At 33.4% G+C, this 26,893-nt stretch overlaps 2 protein-coding genes across 22 annotated transcripts in view; one reads left to right on the top strand and one right to left on the bottom strand.

Moving 5' to 3' along the window:
- The window catches only part of LOC143244174 (protein retinal degeneration B-like), a 73,340-nt gene that overhangs the window by 43,721 nt on the left and 2,726 nt on the right, over positions 1 to 26,893 (top strand). For 10 of the 21 annotated variants that reach the window (XM_076488374.1, XM_076488382.1, XM_076488372.1 and 7 more), the window contains 17 exons: positions 625 to 882; positions 1,898 to 2,338; positions 3,556 to 3,663; positions 6,026 to 6,118; positions 6,576 to 6,912; positions 7,625 to 7,829; positions 9,890 to 10,218; positions 12,284 to 12,453; positions 12,915 to 13,085; positions 19,458 to 19,616; positions 19,779 to 19,927; positions 20,712 to 20,825; positions 21,804 to 21,920; positions 23,041 to 23,189; positions 23,904 to 24,053; positions 24,716 to 24,899; positions 25,986 to 26,114. In XM_076488374.1, the coding sequence (XP_076344489.1) occupies positions 625 to 882; positions 1,898 to 2,338; positions 3,556 to 3,663; positions 6,026 to 6,118; positions 6,576 to 6,912; positions 7,625 to 7,829; positions 9,890 to 10,218; positions 12,284 to 12,453; positions 12,915 to 13,085; positions 19,458 to 19,616; positions 19,779 to 19,927; positions 20,712 to 20,825; positions 21,804 to 21,920; positions 23,041 to 23,189; positions 23,904 to 24,053; positions 24,716 to 24,899; positions 25,986 to 26,114 (3,263 nt within the window). The other 11 variants (XM_076488383.1, XM_076488379.1, XM_076488378.1 and 8 more) reach the window with 5 other exon arrangements.
- LOC143244175 (GAS2-like protein pickled eggs) overlaps positions 12,286 to 26,893 on the bottom strand; it is a 73,394-nt gene continuing 58,786 nt past the window's right edge. Inside the window, exon 5 of the mRNA XM_076488393.1 lies at positions 12,286 to 12,418. Within this exon, the coding sequence (XP_076344508.1) occupies positions 12,385 to 12,418 (34 nt within the window). The 3' untranslated portion in view covers positions 12,286 to 12,384. The remainder of the gene's footprint in view (positions 12,419 to 26,893) is intronic.

The following is a 26,893-nucleotide window of genomic DNA, read 5'->3' on the forward strand; positions in this document are numbered from 1 at the left end:
TGAGGTACACTAAAGGTAATCTAATGACCCACATCAAATACTGTTACACAAAACTAAATTCTTCGTAAGGTATTAAGCAAAACACCAAGACATAATTTCTAAACTTATTATTTTAGTGAAATGTTAGGTGGTCACAGAAACATGTTTTATTACATAGAAGTTTGTGATTACTTTTCTTCAACTCAACACTCCCATATAGACTCAAGTAATACTTTGGTAATACTTTGGATTATTTTATATGACTATACTACAGTTTCGTAGCCTTGTTTATAGATAGGACCTTGTTTTGTCTACCATTTATGTTTATAGATGGGACCTTGTTTTGTCTACCATTTATGTTTAAAGCTGTATTTTAATTTTTCAGGAATGTTACCAACTGCAGTGTTTGATACAATAACAGTTGTACTCCTTGATATTAATAAAAACAGAACTGATAATAACTAAACTATATAGTTGATAGAGGATATTATTTAAGTTTTTGCATTTGGGCTGTCTGTTTTTTTTTTTAAATAATTTATTCATTCTAATAAAACATATAATTACATTTCAGTATAATTTGAAATTTCACTCAATTATAGTTCTAAATAGTTGTTTGTAGTTAGAAAATTTCCTGTGTGTTTTCAGATTATATTGATATTATGAATGACCAGCTTCAGGGGTTAGACTATAAACGGGAAGAAGACCCGAAACATTATGTTTCCCAGCTTACAGGACGGGGTCCACTTTCAGAAAATTGGGTCAAAGAATACTGGGATGCCTGTAAGGATAAGGAAACTCCTCTTCCAGATAAAAAAGCCATCATGTGTGCATATAAACTGTGTCGAGTTGAGTTCAAGTACTGGGGAATGCAGAGCAAGATAGAAAAGTTTATTCATGATGTAGGCAAGTAGCTGTGAAAAAATGTACTAGTCATCAGTTCATTGTTCATATTAGTCAAAATAAGTAAAATTAATTTTCTTTCTGTACTGTGCATTGCTAACCAAAATAAAAGTTTATTTTTCAAGGCGATTCTGTTATTTATTTTAACAAAATCACAAAAGGAATGAAATTTTGATGGTTAAATTAATTTGCTCTAGCCAATAAAATGTGGTGAAATAAATTATGCAGTGGAAGTGATCTTTGGAAAAAATATTTAAATGTTACTTTTTGTAAAGCAGTGTATGTTTGTTTTATGGTACACACAGAAAAGGAAGTTACAAGTTTAAGCCAACAATGTTGGACTATACTTCTTCTCAAAAAAGTAAGAAAAACTACAACATACCTTAAAAAACAAACTAATACTGGCTCTGATTATAACATTTCTGTTGTCTCTGTCTGAGACTGGTGTTGGTATTTGAAACTTGTTTTACTGTAATATTAAACTATGTTGTTGTTATTAATGTCAGATACAAGTAAAAGGAAATAAAAATTTTCTACCTTTCTACACTACATGTTTCTTCCCATTATGATAAAATCTTTTTTTTTAACTTTTTATCCGACAGAAAAAATTGTGATTGTTGAAACATGGAGCAAGTGACATTCTGCAAAAAACATTTTGTTTAATGTTTTTTAAATCCTAGATATCTGTAGTGCTAGTTTTAAGAATTAACTTGCTTTCTCAATCACTGGATGTTATGTTTACCGTGGGATGACAGATTCTTTTAATTACATTTGAATTGTGTGAAAAGTTAATAGGAAATGCTGTCAAAGTTGATTATTGTTTAATTTGAATTTCAGAGTTTTAATATTTGTTGCTTTTAATACTTTGAAGATGTTTTTAGAGCATATACTTTTCATCTTATAAATTGAGATATTTTGACTATTTCTATAGGATTTTCATAGATTTTCTTTGGGATGTTTATAAGACTTCCACACTTACTTCTGTTTTACATTTAAAGTCGTGGTATATCTCTTCTAGCTCTGAGAAAAACTATGTTGAGGGCACACAAACAGGCCTGGGTGTGGCAGGATGAGTGGGTAGGTCTTACAATGGAAGATATTCGTCAGATGGAGAGAGAAACACAAGAAATCTTGGCTAAAACTATGTCAAGCGAACTTGGACAGGAGGATGGTTCAGGCTTACTACAGTCAGAGAATCCCCTACATACCAGTCCTTCAAGCTTTTCTGGACAAGAAGTAGATTGGAATGTCATTGACAAGGATAATGATATTACTATGGACCAAAACTTGAAAACCTGCCCTCCAAGAACAAGAAGCCTTTCTCCCCATAAAAGACCCATTTCCCCAAATTCTCAAGAAATAGCTACATCCAAAGAATTAGATAATACAGAACTTGATAGACGTGGAAGAATAAAACAATGGTCAAGGAGCAGTTCAAAGTCAGCTCTTTATTTAACAGGTTAGCATCTGATGTTGTATTGATTTTAAACAAACATTTTTAATTTTGAAACCAAATGATCCATATATTCAGAAGCCAGATTGCATGATCCTTTAATATTTTCTAACCTTGGTTGTAGTGCTTAGAGTCCTAAACATGGAAACTAAGGTTTTCTACTTTCTTAGTTTTAAAACATGATCTTTTCTGTTAATTGTCATAACCTTTACTGAAAAATCTAATTTTGTTTCTTCCTACAGTAGATCAGAAAATTTTAACAGGTTTTGAAGTTAAAAAATAACAAAGCCTAAAAAACTTCACAGTTTTTTATCGATAAGCTAAAGTTTTGAAAACTGTAGTATGTGCCTACTGTCATTTGTTTGTAGTGAATGCCAGAGTTGCATAATTGTGTACAGATGTTTAACATCTTTTAGTGATTTCCTTAAATCAGTCTATTATATATATAGCTCATCAGTGATCCTCCAGATACTTGACAGACAGACTTACTACTTACCAGTAAAAGTATCCAACAGTGATGGGTTTAAAAAATAATCATGAAGTGTCATCTCTTCCAGTAAGTTGTGCCATACCACAAAAACTGTTTGTCCAAAGTAAAGGTACTCTTACTAATTACGGCAATAAAATCCCCTTTTATTTCATATACACTTTGTGTATTTTGTTACATACCTTTCATCGCTCAGATGAGTCTTCATTCACAGTATCAAAACCATAAAAATGAACCATTTATGGGATTACTTGTCCCTTTAATGTCAATCTTTAGAGTGTCTACCCAAGTTCCTTTATGAATGTTTACTTGAAGTAGGTTCAGCTATATTGTCACATTAAGTTGTGACACTAGGCTGACAGAGACAGATAACTCTGCTTTATACGTATATAATAACTTTTTGAATTGGAAAACTTTGATTACGTGATCCTTTACAAGTTGTTTAGTAGATCACTGATCAGAAGAGGTGATGGTGATGCTTGAAGTATAGTTGGGTTGAATGGTAAATGCTTTCTCTAAGTTGCAGGAAATTTGTTCACAGGAAACCGTAAGACATCTAGATCCAAAGAGACATAATCAGCCTTGGATCCTTGATGAATTTCATTTGACCTCTGATAGTTAAATATTAAAATTTTCATTTTACTGACAATGTGTTATAGTAATTATAGTGCAATTCTAGCCATAAAGTCTATTTGACTGATTCACCTGTGTGTTTAAATTGTCTGTATAATTACAGATGACAACTGTAACAAAAGCTTGGATATTCAGATGGCTAACTGGAGGATGGAAAGTATTGGAAGATGTTCAAGTTCTAGTTCTGAGGATGAATTCTTTGATGCTGAAGGTAAGAACTTGATAAACCAAGTGAGCGACCTATTACACTATGTAACACAAATTTTGTTCCTGGATAGTATGTGTTATTTTTTAATTGTTAGTGTTGTAAAAGTACAGAAAGTACCCATTATTCTCTTCAAACTTTGCTTTTGTGGCCTGGATAATGAAATTTAAAAATTAACCTATTTTCTATGTAAAAACAGGCAAATTTGCACATTTTCATTCACATAAGGTCTGAATAAAACAACATATGAATTAAGATGTACATGTATTTATATTAAAGTTATACAAAAATTAACAAAAATAAGTAATTTTTTGAGATTTGCGACTGTAATGTAAATCACTTTCATGTATCAGCCCAGAAATATAGTCTCCCATCATGTTTTTGTTATACGTTCCTTGGTAGTGGCATTCAAAGTCCAGTATATCTTGGTAGAAGTGCTTGCCTTGTTCCTCTGAGTATGCTCCCATGTTCTCCTTGAATTTATCAAGATGAGCATCAAGGATATGGACTTTCAGTGACATCCTGCAGCCCATTTTACCCTAATTCTTCACCAGAGCATCAACCAGTTCCACATAATGTTTGGCCTTGTGATTGCCCAAGAAGCTCTGAACCACGCGACAAAGCTGCCCCACGCTTTTTTTTTCATTCCTGCTGAGCTTCTTGGGGAATTCTGCGCACTCCAGGATCTTCTTTATTTGTGGTGCAACGAAGACACCAGCTTTGATCTTTGCCTCAGATAGCTTAGTGAAGAAGTCTCGAAGGTACTTGAAGGCTGCAGACTCCTTACCAATAGCTGTGACAACTTGTTTTTTAAGACCCAATTTTATGTGTAATGGTGGGAACAACACCTTCTGGAGGTCCACTAGTGGCTCACACTTGACATTTTGCCTCCCCACAGAGAACTTGGTCCATTGTGGCCAATGCTTCCTGTTGTAGTGTGCTACGGTGTCCCTGCTGTCCCAAAGACAAAGATAACAGGGAAACTTGGTGAAGCCTCCTTAGAGACTTGTGAGGAATGCCACCATTTTGAAGTCTCCAATAACCTCTCAGCCATACTCATCATACTTCAAGGCTTCTAGCAAGGTATTGACACTGTTGTATTCCCCTTTGAGGTGCACCAAATGAGCTAGGGGAAGAGATGGATACTTATTCCCATTATGGAGCAGCACAGCTTTGAGGCTTCTGGATGAGCTATCAATGAAGAGGTGCCATGCATTCGGGTTACAGGCAATTCCAGTTGCCTTGCACAGACATGATACATTGTGGCAGAAGCAGAGCCCATCTTGACGAGTGAAGAAGGTTGAGAAATGTTGTTGACACTACCTCTGACTTGCGACTTGCACACTTTCATCCAACAAATCCCACTCCTTGAGTCTAGATGTCAAAAGCTTGGCATTCGAATTTGTTAGACTAAGATCTCTGATCAAGTCATTGAGGTCTCTTTGGTTGGGGTAATATAGATTTCTCTCACTAACTGCACCTCTGAAATTGTAACCTGATCTTTAATGTAAACCTCCTCCTCTGATTTGTTACTCTCTTCTGAGGATGGGTTGAAAATTCTCTATCAGCTATTCAGCACTGAATCTATCTGTAATGTTCGGGAAAATAACACTTTCTGCCCAGGAACAAGAAAAAGTAAAAATTTTGTTACATAGTGTTATTACATTTTGTTGAGAAATTTTCTAGCTTGTGAAAAATTTAAAACAAGACAGGATATGAAAATTAGTGGTATACGTGAGGAATGTTTTCTTTTTTAACCAGCCTGTCTAGTAGCCTGGAAGTTTGTCTGTGTGCTTACTATGCTATAATTATTGTTTTTGTGCCCGTTGTTGGCAGAGCATAGATCGCTCAGTGTAGCTCAGCAACCAAATTTCTTAACCAGTAAATTACCAACTTTGTTTTATTTCATTTATTAACTGGGATCCTCCACTGTGTCATACTGAATAATTATATATTTTCACTTGTCACAATGCACACTGTAAAGAAACAACCAAATGTATTGGATAAAGACACTACATGTCTGAGTAAAATTCAAACAATTTTGTACATAAATAGTGTAGAAAAATACATTTCAGAAGCTGACTTGGATCTATATCGAACCCCATCTGTAATCCTAGAGTCTGTAAAATACATTATGATTTTAGCACTGAACAAACTTTTGTTTAGCTAGTGCACTTATATATTGTATCTCAAGACAATAAATTTTTTATCCTCGTAGTGTATGAAATTTTGCTATGTGACCTTGATGTGATAATAACTTGTCTTCAGAAAAGTTAACTCTGAATTATTCATTAGGCTTTCAGAAATGATAAAGGAATCTTAGTTTATTTAATTTTGAATCTCTTATAACTTTCCTTTTTCTCGTAAGATGAAGCAGAAGTGATGAGTCTGGTAAAATGGAGCTCACTGGATATTCTTCCTATTGAGGAAGATAAAGAAGTTACAGAAAATATCGAAGGAGGTAAGCATATGTTGTCTTTCAAGAAGACAAAGAGTTTAAAAATGTGTTGTAGTAGTCATTAGAAAAATAATAATAACTTACAGAGAAATGTCTGAGAATATTTTTATTCATTGTTTAGTTCTTTGTAGCATTGGTGGTTATTTTTAAAAACAATATTATGAAATTAAATATTTAAAAACAGTTAATTTTAAGGTACATCAGTGTCTCCACCTATATTCAAGTAAAAAAAGTGAGTAAGATGACATGTTCTTAAGAGTGTGTTATCCAAGTTATACCAATTTCACAGTAGTTGTTTAGTGCACAATTTTGAAGTAATAAGATTTAGGCTTAAAGACTTTATTTTATGACAGATTTTTTTTCTCTACTTGCTCATGTCTGTTATAATACTTTTTTATTTTTCCTGCATTAATATTGACTGATATTTCAATCTTCATAACCCAACTTAACCTTTCCTTAGCAGACATCTACATTAAGAAAGTTCAAAATGGGCAGCTTGGTAAAGTCTATTCATCAGTAGATTCAAGTGGAAGTGTGGATGCCTGCTTGCCGCCAAGCCTCTTCACTTCAGCCATCCGTCAAAGTTGCTCTACTACTGTTTTGATAATGGTATTTCATTGTGGTAGTGTTCTAGACACTGGCACTGACCCCAGCTCCAAAAAATCGGACATAAGTACTTTTCGTAGCACTCTTGAGAACCTGGTGCGTCAACACTATCCCATGCTGGTGAATCATATAGCAATTCGCCTGATACCTTGTCCTGCAGTTTGTTCAGAACCCTTAGCAGTTTTATCTAGGTAAGACTATAGCTTTAAATAAATATTCCACTTGGTAAATGCCAAACTAAAATTGGATGAATAGTAATAAGTATTTTCTAACAAGCCCAAAAGAGGTGCATTGAAACTGTTTTGAGGAAATCTGTTTGAAACAAATACTAATAAATCTTTATTGTTTTTTCTATTTGTCTCATTATTCCTTTACTTGTGAGTTGATATAAATAATATTTTTCAGTAAAACCATACAGTATTATATGAAGTAATAAACACAGGATACTTTTTAAAGTGTTATGCTTGTTGACTTTTTTACATTGAAACTCAAGATACTCCTTTATTCTGCTTCTTCATGTTTTTACTAAACTGTAGTTGGATGATTAGTCAAATAGTTTGAAACCCAAGATATTCCTTTATCCTGCTAATGTTATTACTAAACTGTAGTTGGAAGATTAGTCAAATAGTTTGAAAATCAAGATATTCCTTTATCCTGCTTCTTCATGTTATTACTAAACTGTAGTTGGAAGATTAGTCAAATAGTTTGAAAATCAAGATATTCCTTTATCTTAATGTTATTACTAAACTGTAGTTAAAATATTAATTGAATAAATAATAAACTTTTGAATTAATTAGTTTTCCAAATGGCCTTAGTTTAACTTTGAAAGATTCAGGTAAACTTGACACTGTGTGTACTTCTCTTATCCTAATTGTTAATTTTACATTTTTTGTGGTATTTCAGTCTAAGTCCATATAGTTTTCAATCATCTCCATCTGCCATCGATGGTATTTCACGCACTTATGATGCAGTTCCACTTGGCTGTATGCCACTTTTTGCCCTCTCGTCTCCGGAGTACCAAGAGTATGTTTCTAGAGCAGTTGCAGCTGCCAACCAGACTTACCATGAATTTCTTAAGTCTGATGAAGGCCATGGGTTTTCTGGCCAAGTAAGAAATATTACCTACATGTATGTTAGATATCTGCATATCAGTTAGATATTACTATTGAGTATTGATTGGCCTTGGGTAGTTGTTTTGATGTTACTTGTATTCAACTAGTATCATGATGTCTACATTTACCATTGTACAAAATGTAAGTGCTACCATGAAGATCTTCTTCCCTGTAAGTGACAAGACTGAATGTTGTAATTAATGCACTTATTTCAATGAGTAGCTTACGAATGAAAGCAAAGAAGAATATGTAATATGCCAAACATAATATATTAAAGAACAACAAGGTCCATATAGGCTATTGTATCCACTAAATCAAATGCTAGAAAAACAAAAATAGTTCTCACCTTTCAAATATTTATCAACCTTTCCCCTAAACTCCTTTAAATTAATTACATCTACCACATCTAAAGGCAATGTGTTCCCAAGGCTGACCACCCTGTTAGAAAAATAAAACTATCTTATCTGAAGATGTCTCCTAACCTGTCAAAATGTAAAGAGAAGTCAAGCTGAGAGGGCTTAACTTGTTTTTGTATAACCTTTTCATTCCAGGTGTTATCCTATAGCTCTCCTCTGAACTCTTTCCAATAACTCAATGTCCTTTGTAAGGTAAGGAGCCTAAGATGGAACATGTTACTTCAGATGTGACCTAATCAGTGACATTATAACATTTGTTATATCTTGTGCTGATGAGGCCTTTTGCCCAGTAATAAGTTTAATCAGATTAGTTAAGATAAGACAGACATGTTAGTGATCTATGAGCTATTAATATTATCAATTTAATAAATGATTAACCAAGAATAAGATCCCATACAACTATATCTGTGCTTTTTTAGTCTTTCCTTATCAACAAGGATTGAATATGGTTTAGAGAATATTGTAATATAGCTAAACTGATTTATGGTCTGCATCCTGTTGCTACAAAAATGTATTCCACACTTTTGAGTTGTGGGTGCACTATAAGAGTCATGGTCAAATCACTCTGTTTGATGAGACAACCACAGCATTGTGTCTAATCTATCAGTTCATAATGAAGGACTATTAGTACAGATAGGTGGCATACTTTGTCTTAACTTCTAGCCTATTTGTGTGTGTTTATACACACTGCAGTTTCTGTTTACAATTATCTGGGCTCTATTACAATCTCTAATTTCACAATATCTGTTATGATACTTATCAGTTTTGTCACCATATTGCTTAATCCCTCCTAATGATAAGGCAAGTCCCTAACGGCCTGTATTCTAGTTTGTTTTTATGATAATCTGTATGTTGTGTTGTGTAAAAAAACATCTTATTTTCTGTTTATAACTAGAACTTATAAATTGATTTATTTTGTATTTGAGTGTAGTAGTAGACTCATCTAGTAACTTTGGTGTTTATAAAGTAGACAATGGTACTGTTCTCCTTTTATTATTCTATGTTCTCAGTAACTTTAGTGTACAATTAAAGGAAGTTTCCTAACTTATGATGAAGAGAAACCCACTTAAAGTAAAAATTTTATCTCAAGACAGCTGGTATGGGTATTAGCACATTATTTAAAATAAAGTACAGAATAATGTTTCAACCTTCTTAGATCATCTACAGGTTAACAAAGATAGAATTTGCAACTGACTGTTGCTGGGCACGCCTTAGAGATGAGAGTGTAAGACATACCAGCCATCCTAAGAATACAAAATTTCCTAATGTAGTTGTTTTCCACACACATTCTCAGTAAAACAGTTTTTGATATCTTTATTTTTTTAATGATATTAAAGCAATTACTTTGCAATATACTCCTTAAGCAAAGTAGAGTATGAAATATTACTTATATGATACTGATGCATTACTTTGCCACATCAATTCTAACATATACAGGTACTTTGTAAGAGTTGTAATTTAATGAGATACAAAGGTCTTTCACTTTGCAACAAAATTGTTTCTTGTCTGTAGTGACACCTAGTACATAAAAGTACAAGTAACACAAATAAGAAGTGTGTTAAACATTACAATGTATACTCATGTGGAACATTTATCCTAAGAAACTTAGTTCTGTATATATTCTTATGAACATGTATCAGGTTGTTGTCATTGGAGATAGTATGGGAGCAGTTCTGCTCTATGATGCGCTGTGTCGGACATCCCAGTTAAATAGCCGTTATGGAAGTGAAGGCAGCATCACTGAGGTAGAACTCACTAACCAGCAAAGTGCAGACATTAAAAACAGACCCCAGAGCCCTAGTTACATGAGTAGACCAAATCCTTTAATTTCCAGTAGCAATAGAAGTGGAGATGGCAATGGAGAAGACACTAGTGATGTGTCACGAAGTGTGAGACCAGGTATCAGAACTTACAGAAAGTCGTATTCTCACCCAAAGGATGCTGATTTGACCAACTATGACACTGCCTCGTAAGCTGCTTGTTTTTATTCTAATTCCTACATATTTTCATCTACTAAAATATATTTCCACTAATTAACTCAGAAAGTGATTTTACTAGAGGAATTGGTCACTGTACGTTTCTCTCTGTATTTCTACAAAACTAATCTAAGAATGGCAATAATCTGTCAAAAGTTGTAGAACTTTTTGTCATAGAATAGTAATGGATCATTTGATGAACCTACTACTAAACAGTTCATACTTGCATGTATGTTGTTTTATCTATGCTTACATTCCTCAAAATTTAATTCAGAGTTAGCTTAGTGCATATATTTGTGTGTAATGTAAATTCCCTCAGTCAAACCTTGTGAAACAATGTTTGGGTACAGAAGAAAACATTGCTAACAGGAGTACCTAGCTGATGAATCACTATATTCTACTCTCCATAATGTAAGAACAATATATTAAATAACCTGTGTTCCTTACTGATTGATTTTTAGTTTTAATCTATTTTAACAGATTGTTTTGATCAGAAATATTAACTTTTCTTGAAAAGTTTATTTTCTGTTTTGCACTATGAACTACCTGGTTCTAAAGTAAGTAAAAAAAATCTAACAGGACCATGTTCTGCTTCTATTGCTGTTGTACAATAGACCCAGCAGTAAGTTTGTGGGCTTGTAATGATAAAAATCCACTTTTAATACACTAGGTTGGGAGAATGAAGATAGTCTAATGTAATAAACAAATGAATATTTAATATTTAGTGTGTATTTATTTATTTTTACAATACAAGGAAATAAGACATTTAACTGTCGAAGATTTACAAGGTCTTCTGGTGGACTACTGATTTTTTTTATGTTACTTCAAATGTTTTAGAAACAAGGAAGTTTTTTGTGGCTAAAATATTTTGAATTGCAGCTTCTAATGATGCAAGTTAGAACCTTCAACATTTGTCTAAGGTAGCACAGTATTGAAGTATGATTGATTCAGGTTATGTAAATTGATATTATGCTTTAGTCTTACCGTTTAATTGCAATCATTTACTAATACTGTAAAATGTCAAAGCATGAACCATTAGTTCATACTGTATGATGTCAAATCATGTATGACTGGTAATAATTTTAATCACTTTTCATAAACTACCGTAGTAATTACCGTTTCTGCTGAGGCTTAGTATGTTATAGGCTTGAAAAGCTCTGGAAGTGAGCAGTAGGTGTTGTTCAAATGATAGTATACTTTGTTCTGTAACTTGAATAAAGTTCACTTGTGTTCAGTAAGTTAGAATGTCAGTATAACAATATTATACTCTCTATCAGTGAATAATATTAACTATAATATGTGTGCCATTCATCAACGTACCCAGAGTTAATATTGTACTAAGCTCAGACTTTGGTGACAAGTTGTAACTCCTAATTGTATATGTGTGTGTTAGAGAGAGTAGATGAAAGAATTTAAAAACAAAACAAAAACTACAACCAAAGATATGACCTCAGCTAGCTACAATCATGGTTTCTATACTGGGAAGATATGTCACTAAAACTGTTTTCAACCTTTGTTTAGCTATTTTTCTTTAACAATAAATGTTATAAACTGTAATTTGTGATATGTACATATGTGGTGCCTTTAGTGGATAGTTGTTAATGTGAAGACCTTTTCAAAAATAATACTTGGTATAGAACTTGGTGTTTTAACTGTGTACCATATTTTAAACAGATCAGAACTGTTCAATACAGCTATACTCTTCTTGTAGCACATTCTGCCACAAGTCTTAAAATCTGTCATGTTCTTTAGCAATCTTTTTATTTTATTTTGTGTTTAATTTTATCAGTTGTTATTTGAAAATTATTTCGTACTTAGCAATGAAATTCATCACATTAGTAATAAGTACCATATAATGTCAAAAGATGTATTCTATACACATTGCTCATATAATATTTTAATTTTCTTAAATTTTGTCTCACACATAAACATTTAAATTATGTAATTTGTGGTTGTTTCACTTTCTTGATACACTGTACATTTTCAGCTTCTCTTGAACGTAGTAAGAAAATATACAACTTATTTCTATTAAAATCATTTTATTCTGTACTTGTATAGCTACACCAGGCTTCTCTCGGCTCCTATTCCTCGTCGTTCCAGCTCGACTTCTAGCGATCAGAGCAGTCAACACAAGCTTGACTTTGAAGTTAGTGACTTCTTCATGTTTGGCAGTCCTTTGGGTATGATAATGGCCTATAGGAAAATGATGTCATTTGATGAAAAAAATAGTAAGTCCAGAACATCAGATAGTTAGAAAAATGTTTGATTCCAAAGTAATCTTGCAAAAACAGTTTAGATTATTTTCAATGTGTTATGGGGTTTTTGTTTTCCATAATTTCAATACCTGCTTTTCTTTTTATGTTTCTTTTAAAGCCACACTAAGATCTTAGGGGCTAAAGAGCATAGAAAATTTCCTGCTAAGAATAAAAATTTTCTTAATACTAGATGAATTATATAGTATTGACTTCTCCACTACATATTATTACATTTTATTATTTTTAATACAGAAGTTGTATTTAAACATTTCATACATTAATATCTTATGCTTAGCTCTGATTAATTTGATTTTAACAAATGCTTTAATCTTTCATTAAGAACCACTGTCATTTAGACTTAACTTGTGCCAAGATAAACATACGTCTATACACGTGTATTGGTGATTAAACTTGGGTTTTTATTAATGTTGTAGCACCACCTCCTCGCCCATTTTGCAATCAAGTTTACAATTTATTTCATCCTTCCGATCCATCGGCTCTTCGGATTGAGCCTCTTTTGAGTGCAAGGTTTTCTCAGCTCCCCCCAGTTAATGTGCCACGATATCAGAAGTATCCACTTGGAGATGGCCACTCCATCCAACTGTGTAAGTACTTTGTTCTAAATAAATATGATCTATATATAGACAGCCACTGTGGGAACAAATTAATACTACTCAACATAAAATATTATAGCTTGTTTAGCCACCACAGTTAAATCTTGACTACTTGTTCTGTTACACCTATGTAAGTGTTATGATACAATGACTTAATGTATTCTGAGCTAGTGCTAAAGTATTTTTTTGTTAATAATTTAAGGGGTTAGGTAAGGTTGAACCACCAAGAAGAAACTACAGTTTTACACTTTGACCTTGAAAGTTAGTGACCATAATTCTTTATTTCATGTTTTTGCAGCACTGAACTGTAGACAAACGCATGTTCATCATCATAGACGTTTATGTAAAGCAACTTTAGCTAATTTTAAATTATTCTGTTGTAGTTCCTGTATACATTCATTTGATATTTTATTCAGTTAGTCCATCATGTGGCTATAACAGCTTTTTCATTTATGTACATCTGTGTACTATATGATCCTGCTTCAAGGACTTTGTCATCAGTTTATCAGTCCTTTGCTTCAAAGTGATCATCTGTAATTCCCTCATGTAGCCAGTTAGGAAAAGATTTAACACTATATGTGTCTCTTTTCATTTGTTTTAGTTTAAGCCCTATTATTAACTATCTGTACAAAATAATTATAAATTATTTTCTTTATCAATTTCTGAATCCAAATGATACTTGATATATACTGTGTTCCTTAGTTTTCTTTGTGTAACAAATACAAATTTGAATGATACAGTCCAAGACAATTGTAGAGAAAGTGTCATATTTAGTTCTTCTCAACAATTCCTTAACTTTGAATCTCTGTTTTTATTATTCCTATGCAGTAGTAATGCATGTTTAAAAATTCACAGCTTACAATATAATGGGTAAATGTACATCTCAAATATACTTCAATTTTCCCTTAATAACACACAGAGACAACTCCAATGTATAGCTTGATAAAGATCACATAAAACGTCCCTGAACGAGAGGATTCCAGAAATTAACTGTTTTTCCAAGGCTGCATAGTGGGCTGGGGAGGGTGGTTAAAGTTGGCAAGAAATTGCCAACTCAATTGCCATACCACTGTTCGTGGTGAACAGTCATGATGCAATTTCTTTATATATAAAAAATAATGGTTTCTGCACATCCCAAGCACCTAAAACCAACAGAAGTGATATGTGGCATGAGAAGGAATGGAAAGGATAACCCACAGCAACCAACCACTACCATTGTAGGATGGGTGAAAGTATGTTCCAATACCACCAGAAGTTATGGTCTACGATGGCAGAGTAGCTAGATGGAAGTAATTCTTCAATTCATACAGTATTTTACATCAGAAGATGTAGGCATCACAGTTGTCATCACACTCTCCTGTATTGTGGGGTACTGTAAATTTTTCTGAAGAATCTAGATATGCACAGTTAGTTTTTGGACAATGAATATGTTTGGTTACCATTTTCTGAGGAGCTTTAGTTAAACTGTTTTCAAGTCATAAAAAAGTTTAACAGTATTACTGTTATAGTGTGAGATATCAATTATACAGATGGGGGTAACCACAGTTGGTGAATTACAAAGGAAAGGATGCTGCTACTTACTAGATCACATTTGTAAGTAAGGTCTCACACCTGTCTGTTGCCAGTGCTTTGTGCTATCAACCAGTGACCAGTTTACCAGATGAGGCAATTTTACAAACAAGTTGGGCTTTTGCTCATTAAACCAAATTTCTAAAATAATGGCTTGATTTCTCATGTAAAGACAAAGACTTTCTTATGGCTAGATTAACCACCTGTTGGGTATTTGCAGCCCATCAAACAGCTAAATTCTTGGGACACTGACATCCATGTTCATCAGAAGGAGTGTTGTATAATCCTGCAGATCCAAATATCAGATCTACTAAAAACTGCTTGTCATATTGTGCCCTTTGTGTCTTGTTTATTTATATGAAATAGTTTTTGTTCTGGATTGGATGTATGTTTACTTATTGGTAGGCTATTTTACTCTGGGTATACTTGTCAAAGAATATATATACACACATACACTCAGTTTCACAACAAAACACTGTAGTGGCCTTAAAAGGATTATCACTTACAATTACCTGTAATAAAAGACTTTCATCACATTCTTTTACACTGTATCAGTACAACTGTTAAATATTCCACTTTTCTAAATGATTCTGAAATAGTAACTAACACAACTATCCAACTAGTTAAGCCCATTTGTAGAGGCAGTTTTGTTCTGGATTGGATGTATGTTTACTTATTGGTAGGCTATTTTACTCTGGGTATACTTGTCAAAGAATATATATACATACATACACTCAGTTTCACAACAAAACACTGTAGTGGCCTTAAAAGGATTATCACTTACAATTACCTGTAATAAAAGACTTTCATCACATTCTTTTACACTGTATCAGTACAACTGTTAAATATTCCACTTTTCTAAATGATTCTGAAATAGTAACTAACACAACTATCCAACTAGTTAAGCCCATTTGTAGAGGCAGTTTTTGTTCTGGATTGGATGTATGTTTACTTATTGGTAGGCTATTTTACTCTGGGTATACTTGTCAAAGAATATATATACACACATACACTCAGTTTCACAACAAAACACTGTAGTGGCCTTAAAAGGATTATCACTTACAATTACCTGTAATAAAAGACTTTCATCACATTCTTTTACACTGTATCAGTACAACTGTTAAATATTCCACTTTTCTAAATGATTCTGAAATAGTAACTAACACAACTATCCAACTAGTTAAGCCCATTTGTAGAGGCATTATGTGCTTTGGCCTGGCATGACCAGGTGGTTAAGGCACTCAATTCACAATCTGAGGGTTGTGTGTTCGAATCCCCGTAACATCAAACATGCTTGCCCTTTCAGCCATGAGGCTGTTATAATGTGATGGCCAATCCCACTGCTCATTGGTAAAAGACTAGCCCAAGACTTGGTGGTGGGTGGTGATGACTAGATGCCTTCCCTCTAGTCTTACAGTGCTAAATTAGGGAAGGCTAACACAGATAGCCCTTGTGTAGCTTTACACGAAATTTAAAACAAACCAATTATGTGCTATGTGAAATGGTTCATTAATGGATATGTGTTCATAAGTGAAGAATTTTTCTGCTTAATTGTGGGTAATTAAATAAAGCCCTATTACTAATACATTTCAGTAGTGGTATAAAGAATATCACAAGTTTTTCCAGGAGTACTTATGATAGTTGCACATTACAACTAAGATAGCAGATTAACCTGTTCAGTGCCATAGACGAGATAACTCATCCAAGCTGATCGGTAACACAGTGCCACAGACGAGTTAAATCATTGTCAATAATATCTAACTTCAACGCTAGATGTCAGTACCATACATACATTTGACCTACTTACAAATTGTTTCACTTTCGATTCAAAATGGCATCACAAAAAAAGTTACAAAATGAAGAAGTATTAGAGTTGTATTTTGAACTTGGTTCAGAGTTTGAAGATAGCAGTGGTGATTCAGAAGATTCAGATTTTGAAGATTCTTTGAAAAATACGGAAATACAAGGCTCAAATGTTAGTGGAGATGATGATAACTGGCCATCAACCAGCACTGGTAAATGGGCGATAACAGCAGGGAGTAAACGTAAAATTGCAAGTCATGGTAAGAACAATTCCAAGAAAAAGTGCCCTAATGACAATGATTGGAATGCTGAATCCTTTGCTGTTCCAGTTATAAACCCCTTCTCAAGAAATCATGGTGTCTAGTATGATGATTTGAGCTAAGACTCAAACCCCTTTCATTGTTTTCAAAAGTTTTTCCCTCCCACAATTGTCAACCATATTGTAACAGAGACCAATAAATATGCAGAAACTATGATGGTCCGCACTGATTTGAAGGAAAATTCTAGAGTAAAATCATGGAAGCCAACTAATGAGAAGGAAATTTATGAATTTATGGGTCTGATAATGCTAATGGGCATAGAAAGAAAACCAACTATTTCCATTTACTTCAGTACTGACCCTTTGCTTGCCACACCCATTTTTGGTCAGTGCATGCCAAAAATCTGGTTTCTTTTGCTGCTATCAATGCTACACTTTGCTGACAATACCCAGGAAAATATTGTTGACCAATGACAACATAAGATACAGCCCATTATTGACCATTTACGGGAAAAATATAGAACCTCATATGTACCAAATGAACATGTTTGTATTGACAAATCTTTTATACTATGGAAGGGTCGAGTGGGATTTTGACAGTACATTCCATCTAAAAGGGCTAGGTTTGGAGTCAAAAGTTATGAGCTATGTGAAAGTGTAACAGGCTATGTTTGGGACTTTTTCATCTACACTGGTGCTACTACACAGTACAGCACTAAAGAGGGCAGACAGGGCAAAAGTGTTGTATGCACATTGATGGAACCATTTTTTGGACAAAATTATAAGCTCTATTTAGATTGTTTTTTACAAGTCCCACTTTAGCAAAGTCATTGCTTGATCGTGACACCTATTTGTGTGGGACAGTAATGAATACTCGAATTGGGATGCCAAAATGTTTCACAAATATCCAAAGGGGAGAAATAGAAGTGGCACAAAAAGACAGTATTGGTGTTTTTCACCTGAAGGATAAGAGAGACATTTTCATGTTGAGTACAATACATGACAATACCATGCAAACCACTGGAAAGATCAATCGTGCTATTGGTGCAGCTATTGTAAAATCAAAATGTGTCATTGATTACATTTGTTATATGGGAGGGGTTGACTTATATGACAGTGTGTTGCATACTTATCTGAGTATGTGCAAGACTGTCAAGTGGTACAAAAAAGTATTTTTTCACATGATGGATATAGCAGTGTACAATGCTTTGGTAGTTTACAAATCACTGGGAAACAACCAGTCTCTCCTGTAGTTTAGACTCAGTGTCATCCGTACCCTGATTGAAGATTACCACACCCGGCACCCAAAATCCACCGGAGGCCGGCCTTCCTTGGAAAACCCCTTTGCCTCACAGAACGTTACTTCCCAACACTTATTCCCCAAACGGATAAGAAAAAGTACCCCACTAGAAAGTGTAAAGTGTGATCTAACAAATCCACGAGGAGGGAAAGCAGATATGAATGTACCGATTGCAAAGTGGCTCTTTGTGTTGACCCCTGCTTCAAAAGATTTCACACAAAAGTGAATTATTAAATGTGTCATGTATTTCAATACCCAAAAATGACATTTTGTGCATTATTGTTTCATGTTTTGTATATATTTCTTCATTTTGTGTACTACTATAAGTTTGGCATAGAGAAAAAATAGTATTTGTTGCTTATTTCCTTTGTTTTAAAAATTACTCAATTTTGCTGAAAAAAAAAACCAGCATAGGAGCTGCCATAGCAACTGAATTACTTGGCAGTCAACAGGTTAAACATCCAGATAGTCCAAAAAATTGCCAAGATGATAACTGCACATTGTCCGATTCACACGGTAAAATTAATACACTGTTAGGAAATACTGTCTTTATATGTCAGTAAGTTACAATTCTATTAAGACAAAGCACCCAGCCACATATGCATTCAAAACCTCCAGTTCCTTGAGAAGATACAATGTAAACCAATCCTTTGCCATTTGCAGACATCAGGTGATGTCATCCACACAACGATGATGGGCTCTAGAAGAGATGTAAATAGAAGGGGAAAAAATACTTGTCTCATTGTATGGTATAAAAAATCCTACTGAAGTAGAATAGTGACAGATAATCATCAGTAGTATAAGACACTTTAAGGCCTAGACACTGAGCCTTAGGAGAGAAAAAGCAAAACCATTATTATAATAATAATAAATATATATCAATTTTACTGTTTACTTAATGAGTTTCTTGGAAAGTAAATTACAACTTTTGATGTCTGAACCATAGTGAGCTTCCTTGTGACTAGGAAATACAAACTTAATATTGATAAATGTTACAGTATGCCAGTGTATCTAATGTACTTGGAAGTACTTAATGAATGTAATATTAATTAAGAAATACAAGTATTACAGATTAGTTAAATTAATATCATCAGACCCTTTAATCTTATTGGTAGCCGAAACCTTGCATTCACAAATGTAGCAGTGCACCAAGGTCTAAGATGATTTGTCTAAGATAAGAGGAACTAAATTCTGAATCAAAATTAGAGGCATTTTTATTTTATTTTTTTTCCCTTCACAAACTTCTAGTTCTACGTATGGTATATAGATTCTAGGAAAGTATATATTTCTTTTATATAACCTTGCATATAGAAATGCACACTAATAAGGTGGTTTGTTGAATATATGGACCTTTGTAAGTGAATGTTTGTGGTATGTGTCACTAATAACGCTCTTTCTTTCTGTCTCCTCTGCCTTTGTATTTCTACTTTAGTGGAGTGCATTCAGAGTTATGCTTACTTATTTACTGATGGTGGAATCACTTCTTCCCAGTGTGTGTATAGTACAATGGGCAGGAGAATTAGTGAAGCTAGTGTCACCAGCACAATGTCTGGCATTACTGAAATGGTACCCTTGACAACCATATCTACATGTGAGCATATCTATATTTATCTAATGCTTGATAAATAAAGTTTACATATAGCTTTGCTCCTTTCAGTAAATCAGTCTATTTCTCTTGCATGCCCATAATGCTAGTATCTGTAACTGTGAGAAAAGGTAAAATGAGTTATGGCAATCTGTTTCCTTGTTCCAGTGACACAGAAGTGGTGGGGATGTAAGAGACTGGATTATGCACTGTACTGTCCAGAAGGGCTTGCAAACTTCCCCACAAGTGTTTTACCTCATCTCTTTCATGCTAGTTACTGGGAATCAACTGATGTTATTGCTTTTATACTAAGGCAGGTACGTACAGATAATTTATCTTCACATTTCTGAGATTGAAGAATAGAGTATGGTACTGTGTTAACCTGTTCAATAAACAGATACCTTGTGGAAAACTTGTACTGTAACTGTAGTAAGTGAAAATGGTGTCTCCATAAGATTATTAAATTACCACACTTTTTGAGATTAGAATTTCTTGACATGTATTTTGGGTTAGATATATGTGCATATTAGGACTGATTGAAACACAAAGGCAGGGTTTAAAGTGTTCAACTGTTGCAGTTGTTAATGAGTCAACTTGTTTGTGCTTCCATTTTTAAAGCCTTTAGTCACATGACACATCTTACAATTGTGGCTGGCTATACTCATTCAAAATGTATAAACTTGTTTTCCTAATAATTGTGTTAAATGAAATATTTACTAACCATGTTTAGAGAAGTATCATGTTATAAAGATGTTACTATTATGATTTATTTAATACAGAAGTGTTTTAATCTGCAACAATTGGTTTCTTTTATAAAAATGTTTTGTGGTAGAACTCAACAGAATCATTGTCATTATGAATAAAAATATTAACTCACTCTATGAAACACATGAAGGTTGTGTATTGAAACTTTTATTAAAATAAAGTAGGGAATAACGTTTTGACCTTCAGGTTTGAAGATGACCTAAGAAGGTCGTAACATTGTTCTGTACTTTATTTTAATAAAAGTTTTAATACCAATACCAGCTGTCTTAAGATACATTTTGTACTTCAAGTGGGTTTCTCATTATCACAGACATGAATGTTTTTGCTCTTTGAAAGGTTGCAAGATTAGAAACATTATCCCAAGGAGAAAAAGGGAAGGAAGCTTCTCTGTTTATTCCTTCTCAGCCTCGTGAGAAATGGCTGAGAAAGAGAACTTCCATGAAAATTAAGGTAATCTGCTATCCAATCATTGGATTTCTTAAGATTTTATGGAAATTAGAAGAATGAGTGTATTAACAACATAATATGTAAATGTGTTTCAGTGTAAGATAGTAGTTCCCAAACTTTTTTATGCCCTGCACCCCTAAAAAAATTTTAATATGTTCTTGCACCCCTCACAGTAATTATTTATTTAAGAATAAAGGTGAAGGTGGCCAAAACAAATGTTATCCTGCACCCCTTGGAATGCTATCTCACACCCCTGTTTGGGAACCACTGGTGTAAGAGATTAGCCTGGTAGTTGATTCACAATCTAAATTAGGTTACTAGCACAAAATTCCATGAACAAAGATTGTCATACAATTCAAGTAACTTTCATTTTGAAAGCTAGAGAATTTAATGAGGGTATCTTCCTCACTAAAATCAGAAACATTATGAGCATCACTAGTTTCCTATATAGTTACAAAAATGTCTCTTAATGATTAGTTATAGCTTGGAAGATCAAAATTTCAGAGACACTTTTACTTCATAAAAAAAGTGTTTGAATCTGTATTTATTAGTCTTAGCTGTAAATAATTTAGTTTCAGTCTTCACTCTTAAAACAAAATAACTTGTTATGTAATCCAAGAGCTTGTTGTAAGTTTATGAATCACCAAAAATATGATATATTTACTTCTGGAAAATAGCTTCTGAGCTAATGCATTTCATCAGATTGTAAAGCTTTGCAATTTGGTAGAGTGCAAAGATTCATCTTTTAGAAATAAATGTACATAAAAGTTTTTCCTTACTTGTAACTTATTTATTTCTTGTGTTTTTGTTACCAGCTACAGTTTCTGGTTGTTGCAAGTTTACTTTGATTTACAGCATCTATCAGTGAAACATTTTTCCTGAATTCTATGTTAAAAATCTTTTGCTGGAATCTGAACCTTTTCTTGAATGCATTTCATATTCTAGTTGTCTGTTTTGACCTTTTATCTTTTTAATTTCCAGAATGTGACTGCTAATCACAGGGCTAATGATGTCATTGTTAAAGAAGGTCACCCCCAGACTTTAAGTGCAAAGTTCCTCTATGGTCCTTTGGACATGGTTACATTGACAGGAGAAAAGGTTATTCTGTTTTAAATGTATTGTTTCTACCTTTCAAGTTAACTAACTGTTCACACCTAGAAAATAAAAACTTTTATTAGAATTGAAGTAATGTGGTAATCAAAATGTTAAATAATTAGTACACATCTGATAATGATCATAGCACATTACTAAATTCAGTTTGTATTTATTATATTATATCAATGGTTTCCAAACTTTTTATTGACAACACCTAACCTATATATCTATTTATACTACATCCCTGTTGTCAGATGTTTTTTTCTCATAAGAATTTATCAAGTTATTGATAGGAACATCCATCTTTGGTTTGAATTTTGTGCAAAGCTACTCGAGAGCTATCTGTGCTAACTGTCCCTCATTTAACAGTGCAAGACTAGAGGGAAGGCAGCTAGTCATCACCACTCCTACTAACTCTTTTACCAACAAACAGCACAATTGGCCGTCACATTATAACGCATCTATGGCTGAAAGGGTGAGCATATTTGGTGTGACGAGGATTCAAACCTGCAACCCTTGGATTATGAGTCGAGCACCTTAACCACCTGGACATGCCGTGCCAAACATTTGTGTGTCTAAGTTTTACCATGTGTAATTCTATTGTCTACTTCTTTTTATCGTATAATTTGAATTTTAAAAATAACAATAACATAAGAAACAAATATTGACAAAATAACTGATAGTGTGTTCTATATGGTTTTATAAAACAGTTTCAGTTTCCTCGGAGAAACAAAAAGGCCTATGATAGATTTTTTTACATTCAGTCGTGTAAGGAGAATTTATTCACGTTTTCTTCAAGTGGTAATTTTTTTAACCAAGACATATTTGTATGTTATCACATACCTTAGGGATTAATTAAGGGTCTTAAAATTATTTCAAACATCTAAATTACGTGTGATGTATGAACATTCCACTTAAACAGCACCTTTGTTTTGAAAATAATTCATATTAGTTTTTCTCATGTTAAAAACCACATAATTTCCTTCATAGAGGAACCCTGTCCTGAATTATTTAATTATAATTTCTTAGCTGGTAGTCACACAGCATATACTATATCCCTCTTGTACGTAGGTGAGTTGTAGTAAATTTTCAACTTTGAATTGTTTTAAAATTTTCCCAATAGGTTGATATCTACATGATGAAAGATTCACCTTCAAGTGAGTGGACCTTCCTTACGACAGAGTCGTCAGATAAAAATGGTAGAGTCTGCTACACCCTTCCAAAGGAGAAAGCTTTAGGTTATGGAATGTTTCCTGTGAAAATGATTGTTAGGTGTGTCTTGTCAAATAAGTTCAACTCGTTTATTGTTATGAAAGGTTTATAGATGTGTCATTAAATATTGATTTCACTCCAGTCAGAATAAGTCAAACAAAAACAAAACTGGCCATAAGTATAACTAGGCTGTTTCACCAGCTAGATACCTTCACTGTGAATGATGTTTTCAGGTGTAAACCCAGTAACATCTCACAAAGTTCAGCCATCTTAGATTTATACTAGTTCCAAGTACACATATTAAGCTAACAATGCACTACCAACCTTTATAATAATATTGTAATAATGAATGACAAATTAAAATAAAGTTTGATATGGTAACTCTATAACCATTTTAAAGAAAGGAACACTAAACACATGAAGAGCATGCCTTTTTTACACAACTCACAAACTCTGGTCTCCATTTTAGGACAACATCCACACTGACATTCCAGATAGTCACAAGACGTGTACATGTTTACCGTAAAATGTTGAATATGTTATTAATTCTTGTCGAATAATTACAAGAAAACCATTTTCTACATTATATATCAACTTCTAACTGTTACTAGAACAGATGTCATAGTATAGTAAAAATTAACTTGTTAGAACAATACCTTCACTTGATGAAGTAGTATAGGTTTCTCTAACTTGTTGGAAACTTATCTATATAACGTATTTTAATTGTTTTAAGAAATTTCACAACTTTGAAAAAAACGTTTATTAACTTTCTAGAGGTGACCACACTTGCATAGACTTTTTCTTGGCAGTTGTTCCACCAAAAACCGAGTGTGTCGTCTTTAGTATTGATGGTTCCTTTACGGCCAGTGTGTCTGTCACTGGAAGAGATCCAAAGGTCCGAGCTGGTGCTGTGGATGTGGTCAGGTAGTTTAGCTGTCTGTGGACTTTATTTAATAATCTGATCATCTCTTTTTAAAGTAAACTGGTGAAGTCGAACAAGGTTTGAAATGTATTTCACTTAATTATTCAGTTTACAACCTTTAAAGCAACACGTTGTGTTATATTAAACATTTAGAATGGACGTAAAACTTTGTACATTTTTCAATGACAAAAAATTTAGCTATGATGTTTGTTTCTAGCCTTTTAACTTTCCTTAAGCCTCAAACGTTTGTTAAAATGTATTGAGCTTCGCTGTTTTTGTTCTTTATAAAGATTAAAATTCCAAATAATTTGTACTCTTGATTAGCTTTGTCATAAAGGTTATTATGGTAGATAAAGTGTAATGTTATCTAGTTTGTTTGTTTTTTAACAGTAGTTCAAATTCCAAATAATTATCTCATTGTAAAAACAGTCTCAATAGAAAGGTTTACCAGAATTTCAATTTAATTAATAATTGGAAAATGTGTACAGCCCAAAGAGGTAACATCCTTTCTACTTTGTTTCGTTAATGAAACTTGCATTTAGTTTAATATTTGTAACAAAGTTTGTAAACATTGAACAGTTAAAACAATGGAAATACAGAAAAAAAACAACACTTGAAGCTCTGTAAATTTGCTGTCATTAGTCATGTTTATCGTCCTATTCAGACACTGGCAGGAGCTAGGTTATCTGATAATCTACATAACGGGTCGTCCTGACATGCAACAACAGAGGGTGGTGTCTTGGCTGTCCCAACACAACTTTCCACATGGGTTAATTTCTTTTGCCGAGGGACTTTCCACCGATCCTTTGCGTCACAAGGCAGGACATCTCCGTCACTTGAAGGAAGATGTAAGTGTAACCATGCATTTAGATGAACCAGTAAATATGTAATCCAGAAGTTATCCTACTATGTTTAACATGAAGGCCACAGGATTCCTGTCTTGTTGCTTAACCTTTAAACATTCTCCATGGTTATACTACACTAATAATTACTTCACATTTAGAGAGAAATGCAGTTTGTTTTGTTTACAAATAATGATGTTAGTGTTAGAGCTTTTTCTTTTCCTCTGACGGCCTCCAACCTTATAAAGGCTGAAATAGTTTGTTTTTTTATTTGGATCATGTTAACTAGTTGTAATGATTGTACAAAATTAATTCTATAAATGACCTGATTAAAACTTATCAAAACTCTTTAGTTATCTTGTACTTAAGATTTAGAATGAACATTAATTGTCTTTCTATAATACTTTATGATCTCAGACCTTATTTACTATTACTATTACCACTAGGAATATACTCTCAGGTTAACTGATGAATAGTGATTTATTCCATGACAGTGACATTAGATGTTGAAGAGCCATTATTTGTACTGATGGCTTTTCAAACAAGAACTTGAAAAAAAGGTTTTTACATTTAGTCTCACATGCATTGTATTGTACAGTGCGAATAAACTGACTGGACTTGGCTGGTAAAAAAGTAGTGTGTGATTACACACTAAGCTTTACCTTTAAAGCTGTTGTTATAACATTCTGAACCTCATGTGGTCATTAGGATAGTAAAGTTTATAATAAGATAATTAGTTTTAGAAGTGAATAGTAGTGTGTTATTAATCTGAGAGTCTGCTTTGAAAATGACTTAAATAAAATTGTCACCCACTTACTTTAGTTGATGGCATACATAGTACCAAACCCAATCAGCCCTGGTAATGGGTAAAAAGGCCTCATATACACTGAATGTGCAGATGTAGTGTGGATCAAAACTAACATTCTCCTTTTTGCATTCACTCAAGTTTTTATACTGGACCACTGTTTTGGGTAGTGACAGGTTTTGCTAGACCTTCATAAATACAAAACAACCTCATATATTCAACTTCCTCTCAACAAAGAACAAGAAATGAAATAACCTTATTTAATACCACCAGAACATCTTTTAAAGGTGGACATCATAATCCACGTGGCCTATGGCTCAAGTAAAGACATCTGGGTGTATTCCTCTGTGGGGTTACAGCGAGAACAAATCTTCATCGTGGGAAAAGCATCAAAGAAACAGCATTCCATGGCTATGGTGAGTTCTATGGATCTTTACACACAATTAGTTGAAAAGTTGTAGACTTTCCTAAAATTAGAAGTGTGTGGTTATTTGTACAAGTTCAAAGACAGTAGAACTTATGGAATAAAAAGTATGAAAAACGACAATATCCTGATTGTTCATGGAGGAAACAGTGAATTAAGTTTCATCCTGTTTCAGTGATTGAACAGGATATATTGTTATGGTATTAACTTACAACTTGTTTTTGTTGAATTTTGGTGATTTAAATTACACACAGTATGGATGGAATGGCTCAGATGGATCAAGAGATTCCTTGTTGTCTTTAAATTATGTGTATATTTGTTTGTCTGTAGGTGATAACACATTACATCTTATTCTGCCTTTTTTACTTCCAGATGTCCCCTGCTAGGGAAATATAGTTGTAGCCTCATAACTTGTTTACGTATATTCTAGCTACTGTATGTTGTGGACACTTCAAGATGTTTACAGCCAACTAACTTTCTGTTATTATCTGACTATAGGTTAATTTATGTTTAGTTTTCACAAACTGTCTTCTAATTTGAACTCTAGTCATAATTAATGTTTCCTGTCTGGCTACATATATGGAAGTTACATAGTAGAATGTCACTGGCCATGTCATGCTACCAATACAGGATGAGTTACAGAGATATGGATGTTCAGAGTTTTATAAGTCACATAATCTGCTGGCTGATTGGCTAATTTAGTCAAAAGTGTATGTTTATCTTACTGGTATAAAAAACATTTAAGTTTGCCACAGTGTAGAAGTGGTCATC

The sequence above is a fragment of the Tachypleus tridentatus genome, chromosome 2 (assembly GCF_004210375.1).
Source record: "Tachypleus tridentatus isolate NWPU-2018 chromosome 2, ASM421037v1, whole genome shotgun sequence".
NCBI lineage: Eukaryota > Metazoa > Arthropoda > Merostomata > Xiphosura > Limulidae > Tachypleus > Tachypleus tridentatus.